This window comes from Camelina sativa, chromosome 7 (assembly GCF_030686135.1).
Source record: "Camelina sativa cultivar CO46 ecotype springtype chromosome 7, ASM3068613v1".
Classification (NCBI taxonomy): domain Eukaryota; kingdom Viridiplantae; phylum Streptophyta; class Magnoliopsida; order Brassicales; family Brassicaceae; genus Camelina; species Camelina sativa.
The window spans coordinates 19,143,332-19,155,159 of record NC_141886.1 but is presented as its reverse complement, the minus strand read 5'-3'; the positions used below and the strand labels follow the sequence as shown (position 1 = coordinate 19,155,159).

At 33.1% G+C, this 11,828-nt stretch overlaps 1 protein-coding gene and 1 pseudogene across 2 annotated transcripts; both read left to right on the top strand.

Moving 5' to 3' along the window:
* Window positions 1-6,192: 6,192 nt before the first annotated feature.
* On the top strand, window positions 6,193-7,704 carry LOC147941446 (uncharacterized; annotated as a pseudogene).
* A 466-nt stretch (window positions 7,705-8,170) lies between these two features.
* LOC104701283 (LEAF RUST 10 DISEASE-RESISTANCE LOCUS RECEPTOR-LIKE PROTEIN KINASE-like 2.8) lies at window positions 8,171-9,568 on the top strand. 2 transcript variants are annotated; one of them, XM_010416934.3, is made up of 2 exons: window positions 8,171-9,122; window positions 9,206-9,568. In XM_010416934.3, the coding sequence occupies exons 1-2, from the start codon at window positions 8,417-8,419 to the stop codon at window positions 9,409-9,411; spliced, it is 912 nt and encodes a 303-aa protein (XP_010415236.2). In that variant the 5' UTR covers window positions 8,171-8,416; the 3' UTR covers window positions 9,412-9,568. The 2 variants fall into 2 exon arrangements, with proteins under 2 accessions (XP_010415236.2, XP_087314984.1); XM_087458858.1 differs by having other exon boundaries at window positions 8,302-9,122; window positions 9,235-9,568.
* The last annotated feature ends 2,260 nt before the right edge of the window (window positions 9,569-11,828 follow it).

Sequence of the window (11,828 nt, the reverse complement as noted above, 5' to 3'; positions counted from 1 at the left end):
GTCGTCCGGTTTGAATTACAAAGAAGAAGACGGATATGCAAGTGGAGATTTTTGATAGTCCGCTATCATTTAAAGAAAGAGTGAAACTTGGAGGTGAGAAGAGGCGGGATAAAAAGTCTTTTCAACAATGAATACACACGTACGTAGAATAGAACAATATAATAAATTATGTATATAAAATTACAAAAAAAAAAGGTCTAATATATCAAATTTATTTTTTTGCAAATTTTAGAAGAAAAAAGTGTTGAGATTGTGGTTTCAGACGAGATTGAAAAAAAATCTATGCAGGATAATTTTAACTTGTTATAAAGGGTGCCATAACAGTTTCTTAAACGTAAAATTATCTTTGATATAATTTAGTTACTCCATATAGTTATTCTAATAATAATTAGAAGCAATAGATAACGCAGCCCACGAAACAAGGGAGTTTCATCACATGGACTATTCAAACTTCAAAGCATTTGGCTATTCCCATGCAAATCAATTAATACAACAGTAATAATGAGTACCATCATAACCATAATCATTAATACCAGTATGTACTTAGTACTACTAATCATCGAACTCAAAGCATTACAATAATATATTGAGTCCCCAAAATAAGAAAAATTGCAGCAGAACAGCCATGTGCACGTATGACATATTTGGTACCATTACTTATCTTGTCTTGTCTTAAATCTGTTAATCGTGTTGTTATAGACTAAAGTCATCGAACAGATTTTGAAAAACTCACAAATCACAACCTCATTTTTGAAAGAAAGACATTTATACTAAACCAAATCACGGCAGGAAATTAGAAATTTTAGCTCTGTATTTTATTTTATTATGTGGAATTTGTCCATCACTATATCTCTTTTAGTTACCACACATGCACATGTATGTATAGCGGCACCTATGACGAAGTACTTTTTTCTTTTTTTAATTTGATCAAATTAAAGACGTACTTTTTATTACTTCACTCTACGCACTCTGAGTATTAAGTGCATAGAGTGAAGAGTGTCATTTACTTTCGACATTTATATAAAAATGAAACGGTTGGATCACTTCACTTCGTACGTTAAAACTCAAACCATGCACATTTTTCAGATTTGATCTATCTAAGACCATCTCCAGTGTTATTCTATTTTTTTCTCTAAAATAGAGCATTGTTTTCCTCTAATGTATTACTATATTTTAGAGTTGAAAATATAATTAGTGTAAAAAAATAGAGGTGAAAATAGAGTTGCTCTATATATAAAGCAATCCTATCATTTTCTCTATTTTAGAGTAAAATATAGAGTAAGGTTGGAGCAAATGTTGCTCTATAATAGAGTTTTGACTCTAAAATAGAGTGGGATTGGATATGCCCTAAACTTCAAAACTGTCATTGCACGGTATAGATATAGCCTATAGGGTCCTATTGATCACGTTCCGATGTTTTCCCCAACTATAATCATTAAATAGTTCTGGTAATGTCTTTTTGTGGATGATACTCGACCGAGCTGAATTACAAAGGAAAATGAAGAGAGAAAGCTAATGATTCGATAAAAGTTGGATAGAAAAAGTTGTTATTTTATAGTTGTGATGATAGTCTTCATCATACGTAATTGTCATGAAATGCCCAAATTAAAATGTTGTTAAAAGACTAAGAGCTAATAGCTCAACCGGTAAAAATCTCTGGCAAAAGCCTAGAGATCACTGATTCCAGTGACGACGTTTGGGACGAGAACATATAATCGCTGATTCGCTGATTAGAGTTACCAAAACAATTTTGATCTATTTCTCAAACAGTTTGGAGAATATATAGGGAAAAATACAACATTTATTCACTTACTCATTATTTTTGTTCCTGTAGATAACTCAAAAAGCAAAGTCTTTTTTCTTCTTCTTCTACAATTCTCTTGTTCACAAAAGTAGAGCTTTCATAATGGTTATATCCTCTCAAATAACTCCAAACCAAATAAATTTTTATATTCTTGTTCAATCTAGCTCAAAAGCTCATGTATCCATCCTTGTTTGTTTGGTTGCTTGTTTGTTGCATGTTTTCTTTGATAGATACATGATAACAAGCTTAAAAATCTAAGTAGACTAACATGCATTAACCTAGTTGCTTGCATGTGGTCTTGAGAAGGTCTAAATTGAACATGCATGCATGAATTAAAGGATAAAAAAAATGGGATATTGATGAGTTCATGAGATGAAAATTAATCTTGCATAAATTCGGTTGTGTGAGCTTGCATGTTTAATTTTTAAGAAGATGGGCGTGCATGCAAAATTTTGTGAGTTATCATCAGTGAACATGATGAAAAATATGTTCACTTGATGGGTAAAAAGATGAGGAAAAGTGGGATAAAATTGCAAGACAAGGTGAATTATTTTAAGAAGAATTGCACTAAAATTTCGTGTGTTTAAATTGATTGCATGCATGTAAACATAATCTTGAGATGCTTGATTTATTTTTCTTGCTTCTCAAGGATTGTGTGGATTTTCTTGCTTGAAATTCTTGAAATTTAGCTTGAAAATAAATTGTGTGTCATAGAAGTACTTAATTCTTTGTGTCTTGTTAACTTAGAATTTAGTACTTAATAGCTAGTTCACATAATTATGATGGGACTAGCAGATGATCTCTGTCCCCAAGAAATAAGTTGATCCGACGAGTTAGCCTTCGCGGTCTCGTGACATGGATATATCGGTGCCTAGCTAGCTACTAGCCCGAGCCACTGCATGACGATGCGGCTAAGAGGTGAAACCAGTTGGTTACCTTTGTGGTTTCAACGCGGTATGGTTGTGGGAGAATGGGACAGAGTGACGAAGGGCCATAGAATGTGGAAGTCTAATAAGGATCAATTTATATTGGTACATTGTTAGAACCTTTTTACCCGATGTGGTTGCGAGGGTGTGGATGTGGTGGTCTATAATGACTAAGTGTCTAGAAGTGGAAAATCTCTTGAATATTTCTAGTCTTGCTTGGGTGTTGCTTGTTGCTTGTTGCATGTTTAATGCTTCCGCATTGCATGTTGTGATTATTGTTGCATGTTTGAGTGTTTTGTTGTGGGGTAGTTGGGTGGGAAGAATGCATGTTAGAGGGATTATCCAACTCACTGAGTAATCTTAGATTACTCATGAAAATATTTTGTTTTGCAGGAAAATATGAGGTGGGGGTATAGAGCTTGGGCAGCTAGGAAACCGGCTAGGGCGTTTTCTTGCTGTCTTGCAAAAGTTTATATTTCTTTTTAACATGTTTTCTTTGAAGTGGATCTAACTGTTTTACTTAAGTGTTTTGTATTGAATGTACATTATACTTAAGTAATAAATCGAGATATTTTCATATATATTCGGACAAGTGGAAATGGTACATGGTCTAGTCTGGGTCAGCACAACGCCACATGCATACCAAGGGTTGAAATGCCTAAGGTACGTACGTAGCGGGTAGGCGTCGCTGGTGAATTGGTCGAGAGTCCTAATTCGTTGGTGGAACCTCGGTGGGGAACGTTTAATGGGGAAGACTGAATACATCCAATCTTCCTTCCATCATCTCTACTACTCTATTCATCGGTGGAACGTTTGATGGGGAAGACTGAATACACCACAAACCCACCAATGTCATCTTCTTTGCTAGCTCCTCTTTTTCACGGCTGACTCCATTCTCGATATACTTACCAATGTCTCCTTTCTCAAGGTCCTCATTGTCTGACTTCTCAAGATCCTTATACAACCATTCTGGAAAGTACATTAGAGGTAGAGGTGTGACCAAATCTTTATTTCTTCCTCGCACCCATCATTTCGAAGACCAACATTCTATTGTTATACACATCAGACTTGTGAGAAACACTCCCGTAAACTCAAGAGATCATCTCTGGTGCATCGTATCCTATTGTACATCTTGTTTCCATCAATGATAAGATGCTCTCCTTCTTCTCACACAGTTTAGCAAGTCTGAAATCAGAAACCATGGGGGAAAGATTATCATCCAACAGCACATTATGAGGTCTAATGTCTTAATGCACAATCCTTGTTTTACAGCCATGACGCAAATACTAGCTACTCCCAACAAAATCCTATACTGCGTTAAATCCAAATTCATTAACGCCTACGTGGGAAACTTTGCATTACCCTTATACCATCATGATTTTAGCAATATATATAGTGTAGGGGCGGACATACGCTTTAGTTTGTGTGGCACGTACCACATGCTATATCCTATATCATGGATGAAGATGACATTGGTGGGTTTGTGGTGTATAATTATTATGTCAGAAAATAATAACACTTAATTATTGTCCCACATGCTGAAATCTGACGGAAGCTCCTTTTATAATATAAACTAAAATTTAATGTAAATTGTATCATAAATTGAGATATACATATATATTAAAATCTCTATAAATTAATACTTTCTAAATTAATAAACATTATAAATTAATAAATTTTATTGATCCCAAATCGAGTTAGTGTAAAAAATATCAAAATTTAATAAGATAATAAGATAACATTTTTTTTGAAATCTCCATGTAAAATATGGTCCCAATAATATTGTAAATTAATAATTATATTAATATATATATAGATGTTGACATATGTATGCTTTAAATTTTTAAATTTTCTTCTAAAACTCATATCTATAAATAATTATTATATTGTAATTTCAAACTATAATGATAGAGAATATTTTATAACATGTCATAAATATAACTAAGTTTTTTTTAAAGTTTTCAATTTCTACATATGCACAATTTTTATTTTGATAGTTTTATAGATTATATGTAATTTATTGTCAATAATGTTTTCTAAATATTACAAATTCAATTCTAAATTGATAACATCCTTAAGGCTAATCTTATTTTTCTAAAATTATCTCATTTCATAATTTTAAAAAATTTAAACGATTAAAGTATATATCTATAAATTAATAATGATTAATTTACACTATATAATAATTATTAGTAATTTATAGATAAATTAATATCAATATAAATTAATAAAATATCATGGTTCTAACATTATTAATTTATAGAGGTTTTACTGTATTAAGCTAATATAGGTTAAGCCCAACTATTTTAAAACTACTAATAAATCAAGCCCAACAAACTAAGAGTCGAAAACTCAAAGTCTTTATACATGAGCCCTATTCGTTTACTAAACGCTGAGATATAGCGACATTTTGAAATAATGTGTCAAGCGAAATAGCAGCAATGTTAAACGGCATTGTGGGCTTGAAAATTACAGATCTAGATGAATCGCGGATAACACCCGTTGATTCGTGAAAGCATCACATATATCGCTGAAAATATCAGCGACACGTAATCTTCATCAGTGTTCATCATATGGGACACTTCTCCTCTCATCTGTGTATACTTTTTCCGGCGACATTATTTTTCTTCTTTACTTGTTGCTGTTGCAGCTTTTAGCAAAAGAACAGGGCTCATGTCTATTTTTTTTTTTAAATCGGGACTTAAACCTAGTTTTTATGAGTTCAACCAGTTCATTGATCGACATCAATACAACTGCACCATAGAGAGAGAAAGTTCTTCTTCCTCTATTTTTGATTGTTTCAAGTACTATTTTTGTCCTCGGTAATCTTCTTATCAAATAACATATAAACAACAGTAAGTTAGTGATCCAAAACTTGTCGTTGGACAAAAATTTTTTTATGTGTTATTTGAGTTATTACTTTCTATTGATTTTCTTCTTATTCTAGATAAATTGATAGTCTCACTCAATTGCTTTAAATATATATTGATGAATTCATGCTATATTTTTACTAGGTGATCTATGGAAAAGTATTTTTCAAAAAACCAACAAGTACATCTCACAATGATTTGGAGAAATTACTCGTGGATCCTGCTGATAGGAAACAAACTGTGGAATATCATCCTAACCAAAGATATGAGGTAAGACGCAAATATTTAGTTAAGGTCCTTATCAACCTCGTGGTCACAAATTTCCTAGAACACTAACCGAAGATAAATTGAGACGATTCAATCCAACTTGGTTTGATCATTATGGTGATTGGCTGGAATATAGTGTCAAGACAGACAAGGCTTTTTGTTTGGTTTGCTATTTCTTTAGAGATTACACTGAAAATAAAGGTGGAAGTGATGAGTTTGTAACAAAGGGATTTTATACATGGAAAAATCCAAAGAGATTGAGTGGTCTCATGTGGGAGAAGTGAATAGTTTTCACAACAATGCATTGAAAATGGCTGATAATTTGATGAGACAAGGTCAATCAATTGTTCATGCTTTTTATAAGCAAGATGATGCAGTAAAAAATGAATACAAAATCAGATTAAATGCTTCAAGTGATGCTTGTAGATATTTATTACGGCAAGGATTACCTTTTCGAGATTATGATGAGTCAGTACAATCAGCTAATAGGGGAACTTCATAGAGCTTGTGAAAATTATTGCAGATAAAAATGAGCTTGTAAGTAAGATTTTGTTGGAGAATGCTCCAAAAAATAATCAGATGGTGTCTCACAAAATTCAGACTGATCTGGTGCATTGCTTTATAGAGGAAGTTATTGAATCTATCATTCAAGAAGCTAATCACGATGTATTTTGCTTGTTGGTGGATGAGTCGGCAGATGTTTCTACTAAGAAGCAAGTGGCAGTGGTTTTTCGCTTCGTTGATAAAGATTGGATAGTAAAAGAAAGATTTATTGGTCTTATTCATGTTCAAGATTCATATTCTGCAACTCTGAAAAGTGCTTTTGATTCATTTTTCGCAAAGCACAGGTTGAGTATGAAAAAATTAAGAGGATAAGGTTATGATGGAGCAAGCAACATGAAAGGTGAATTTAATGGGTTGAGATCTTTGATTTTAAGAGAAAATAGTATTGCATATTGTGTACACTGCTTTGCTCACCAGCTTCAATTGGTCGTCGTGGCAGTTGCTAAAAAACATTTTGAAGTTAGTGATTTTTTTGATATGATTTCGGTCTTGTTAAATGTGGTTGGAGCCTCTTGTAAGAGGAAATATATGGTTCGAGAAGACCAACAAATGATCATCGAAGAAGGAATTAGTCAAGGTGAAATCAAGATAGAAGAGGGACTGAATCATGAGTTTTCATTTCATAGACCTGGTAATACTCGATGGGGTTCTCACTACAATACCTTAGTACGATTAGTTGATTTATTCCCTTCTATCCCGAAAGTATTGGAGTATGTCCAAAGTGAAGGGAGTGATGGTATCAAAAGACGTCAAGCTAATGGTCTCATCAAATATTTGCACACCTTTGATTTTGTGTTCTACTTACAGTCGATGTTACTTCTTCTCGGGATCACAAAATACTTTATCGGTGGCTCTTCAAAAGAAAGATCAAGACATTTTGAATGCTATGTCTCTGGTGAAATCTACCAAGCAACAATTGTTCAATCACAGGGATAATCGATGGGTTGTTGAAAAAGTTAATTCTTTTTGTGAGAGTCGTAAAACTGAGTTGATCATTATGGAAAAAGAATTTGTTGATTCAAAGAAGCCAGGACGAAGAACCAACATAACAAACTTGCATCGTTATCAGGTGCAATGTTTTTACACTGTATTGGATATACAAATTCAAGAGTTTGATGATCGTTTTGACGAGATAAACACTCAATTTGCTTGGTTGCACTGCGTCGTTGAGCCCTTTAGTTCATTCCACGAGTTTGACCAGTCGAAACTTGTAAGATTATCTGAGTTTTTACATCAACTTGATATTTATATCGACAATATCCGTGATGGATAAAAGGTTTGCTGATTTGGAGAGTCTTGGAGATCTTGCACGTGTGATGATGGAGACAAAAAAAACATTTTTCGCATCCTCTTGTTTAACGACTTTTGAAGTTGGTTTTGATTTTACCTGTTGCCATGCTACAGTCGAGAGATGCTTTTCTGCGATGAAAATTGTAAAGACTATATTACAAAACCGAATGGGTGATCAATTTTTAAATGATTGTATGGTTTGTTTTATTGAAAAAGAACACTTAAGTAAAGTGACAAATGAAGTAGTGATAAAAAGATTTCAAGATACGGAAGATCGTAGAATAGTTTTGTAAGACTTCTTGATATGTTTTTGTTATGACAATTTTTTAAGGTTTTATTTTTAGTTTTGGATTTTTTAATATTATTGTTACTATACTTAATTAATTATCTTATTTTTATTTTGTACCCCCATGTTAAATACGTTTCTGGATCGGCTTTGCCGGGATACCCGCAATTTCTTTAAATAAAGAATCATCACAGAAATAACATAGAGAAAAAAACAAAAAATAAACGTGACAAGACTCCTAGTCTATGCTTATGTCCCCCCACTTGATATGGTCCTCAGGCCACTCTCCCCACTTGACATGGTCCTGAGGCTGCTTAATTATCTCTCTCGACCTCATTAATACATTTTCTCTGCTTCTCTCAACACAAATCAAACTACGAAGACATATTGTTCATGAACCAAACAAATCATGTACCATCTTCCCACTTTTTGTCTGATCATTTTCTTCATCTTCTCCTCAATTCACCATCTTCCTTGTGCTTCAAGTAATCAACGACTTGGCTGGTGTGAGACTCCGTTTCAGTGTGGTAACATCACCGCTGGGTTCCCCTTCTCGGGAGGGAACCGTCGCAAAGATTGCGGTCACCCATTGTTGCAGCTTCACTGCAACAAAAACAACATCACCTCTCTATTCATCTCAAACCAAAAATACTCTGTTCTTCATTTAGATCAGACATCTAATACTCTTACAGTTGCTAAACAAGACCTTCTAGGTTCTTTTTGCTCCTCTGTGTTCACCAACACAACCTTACCTCCCGAAACTTTCAAGCTTTCACCGACCTACAAGACCATCACCGTATTCTACCAATGTTCCTCTTTGCCTCCTAGCCTTTCTAGCTACACATGTCCTGATATAGGTCCGATCTCAGTGTCTGAAACCCCTGGTATAAAACCTGAGAACTGCAGTTCCAGTTTCACCTTGATGGTTCCTACAAGTTTTGTTACAAAAGAGAAAGAGTTGAATGTGACCAATTTGGAAAGTGTTTTAAGAAAAGGGTTTGAGGTGAAGGTAGTGATCAATGAGAATGCGTGTCAAGAATGTTTATCCTCTCATGGTAGATGTCATGGCTTCAACGAAATCTTAACACCAGGAGTTAAATGTCATCCACCAAAAGGTATGTTTGAATTTGGATTTTAGTTGGTGTCTACATATTTACAAAATTTCTCTAAATATATTTGGATTATTCAATGTTCATAGACGCTGAGGGTACTTGTGGATATAATCAGACCTCACTTGCGTTCCTCTGCTATTGTAAAGACCCCTATAGCCTATCATGCGGTTCGACTAAGAGTAAGGTTTCTTTAATCCCTGGTGTACCGCTTCAGGAGACGAATCTTCTAGCATCACTAATATTATGTCGAAAAATTAAACGACTTCATTTTGAATCACTTAATAAAAAGTGATGTTAAAATGTGGTTTAGTGTCGTTTAAAAAAATATGTGATTTATTGTCGTTTAAGACAATTGAGGTAAAACGTAATAGTTTGTTTGTAAATACTAAAATAAATGGGTTAGTTTGCAACTTTTATAAGTAAAAGGTATTAATAGTAAAATAAAAAAAGAATTTCTATAGAATATTTTTTTTAGAGGAAAAATTAGAGGTATCCATTGGAGCAAAAGTCACCTCTATTATAGAGTTTCTCTATTTTAGAGGTAAAAATAGAGAAAACCATTCAAAATGGTTTAAGTAGCGGCTGATTTAACGTCATTTACATAAAACTGATGTAATCATTTACCTTTTGAATCAATAGAAAAAACAATGTGAATTGTGATTTGTGAACATATAGTTACAATTTTTAAAACAGATACATATTTGATGCCACTTGTGTCCGTTAAAATAATCGTCGACTGATACATATTAACGAAAATTAGTTACTCATTGACATGTAATGTATCTATTTAAATATTCATATAAGAAGTTTCATCACAAATTCACAAGTTAGACATATACTATGGTGACGATAATGTTATATATAAAGTTTAATAGGTAGACTGAGTTTGATATCCTCCCTGTTTTAAAAATCCCCGTCTAGTATCGATTACTCCCCGCAAAATTGCTAGATCCACTTTTTCCATCTTGATTTATGACTAATCTCCGCCTATTATCAATTATCCAATTATGCCCATCTAATTTGATTATAACCTATCTACTCTGATTACTTTCCGCTTAATTTTGTATATACCGATTATTTTTGTGGCCAAATATAAATTATATATATATATATATAACTTTTTTGTTATATAGACATTTAAATTAAGAGTTTATGATGTTTTACAATAACTAATGTACAAAATTTTAATGAAAATCATTAAAATTTCTTTTAAAATTATGTTTTTATGTGTTTACCGTAATTTTAAAGACAATACTATAGTTTTATATTTTATTTGATATTTGTTTTTAACATAAACAGAATTATTCATATATTTAATACTATATATTTGTATTTTATTATTAGTTTAATAAAATAACCTTAAAATTATTCTTCGATTAATCTCCGTTTAATCACCGATTTTCTTCCTAGACGCTAGGTCCACCTCAACTGCCCGACGAGTACCTAGTGATTTCTAAAACAGAGGATATCCTTAAACAGATATTTTATTTTCCAATTTTTTTACTTTAACGAGGGACAAACTGTCATCTCCTCGTCAACCATCATTAACCTTATCTAGGTATGTCAATTAGGGCTAAAATCCACAGGCTGGTCCGGCCTGGCCCTGAAAACACCGAGCTCGGGCTTAAATATATATGTCCAGAAAAAATCGGACCTTTCGGGTTCAGCCCGTTTGGGCAATTGGGTTTTTCGGGCTTAGCCCGACTGGGCTCGGACCAGCCCGAAAAGCCCTCTAACAAATATATTTGTACGTTTTTATTAACATTTTTGTTTGATTGCAATATTTGATTAATAATTTATAGTAAATAAAGTTGTAAACTCTAATCCTAGTTTTCATATTTACTTAATTGCCATACTTAATACTTTTAAAATTTTTATCTATGATGTTTTATATGAATTATATATTGGTTTATTTGGTTAAAGTATCGAATTTTTATTTAGTTTTAAAATTTTTCTATTAAATTAAGTTGGTTGTAGTGAATATAGATGAGTTATTAAATTTTTGATTGATTTGTTTTATAGTACACCTTCAAACACTACTTTTTTAAGGCTTATAAGTTTGAATTTTTAATCGGTAAGATAAGCCCGAAAAAGCCTGAAAAGCCCTGTTAGAACCTGGTTCGGGCTTTGAAATATAGGTTCGGAAATATTTCGCACCGGACCAAACCGGAGTCAAATATATGTGAGCTTTACGGGTTTTAGGCCGGACCGGACCGGGCCAGCTCGATTGACACCCCTAAACTTATCCTAAATAAAAACCTTGCCGCCTCCAATTTTTATACATTTTATATCAATAACTATTTAATCTTTCTATATTTTGCTAGTTTTGGATAAATTTCAAAGCTGTAGTGTCAGAAAGACACATAACAGCTGCCCAGATGAGTGTGTTGGTTGTGTGTTTTCGAGCGCATAATCATATATTTTCCATTGTGTATATGCGGTTATTTAGCTTCGTTTGATTTTTCCTGTTGAAACAAATAGTTTGTATATATATATTTTATATAATATAAAAAAGTTTTTCAATTTTTTTTAAAGAGATGACACTTGGTTTACTATATTTCTGACACCTGTATTTTTTTTGTTTGGACCTATGTTGCATGGAAACTCTTTTCGAGGTGCGTTTCCCGTTTCCGAAACGTTTCGGAAACAGAAACTCGTGGAAACTCGGAAACAAGGCACAAAAACACGATTCCTAGAAATTTCTGTTTG

Bases quoted from the DNA above. Each gene is read 5' to 3' on its own strand.
- LOC104701283 (XM_010416934.3), top strand. From the start codon at position 8,417: ATGTACCATCTTCCCACTTTTTGTCTGATCATTTTCTTCATCTTCTCC. The intron at 9,123-9,205 runs GTATGTTTGAAT...CAATGTTCATAG, and splicing joins TAAATGTCATCCACCAAAAG to ACGCTGAGGGTACTTGTGGA.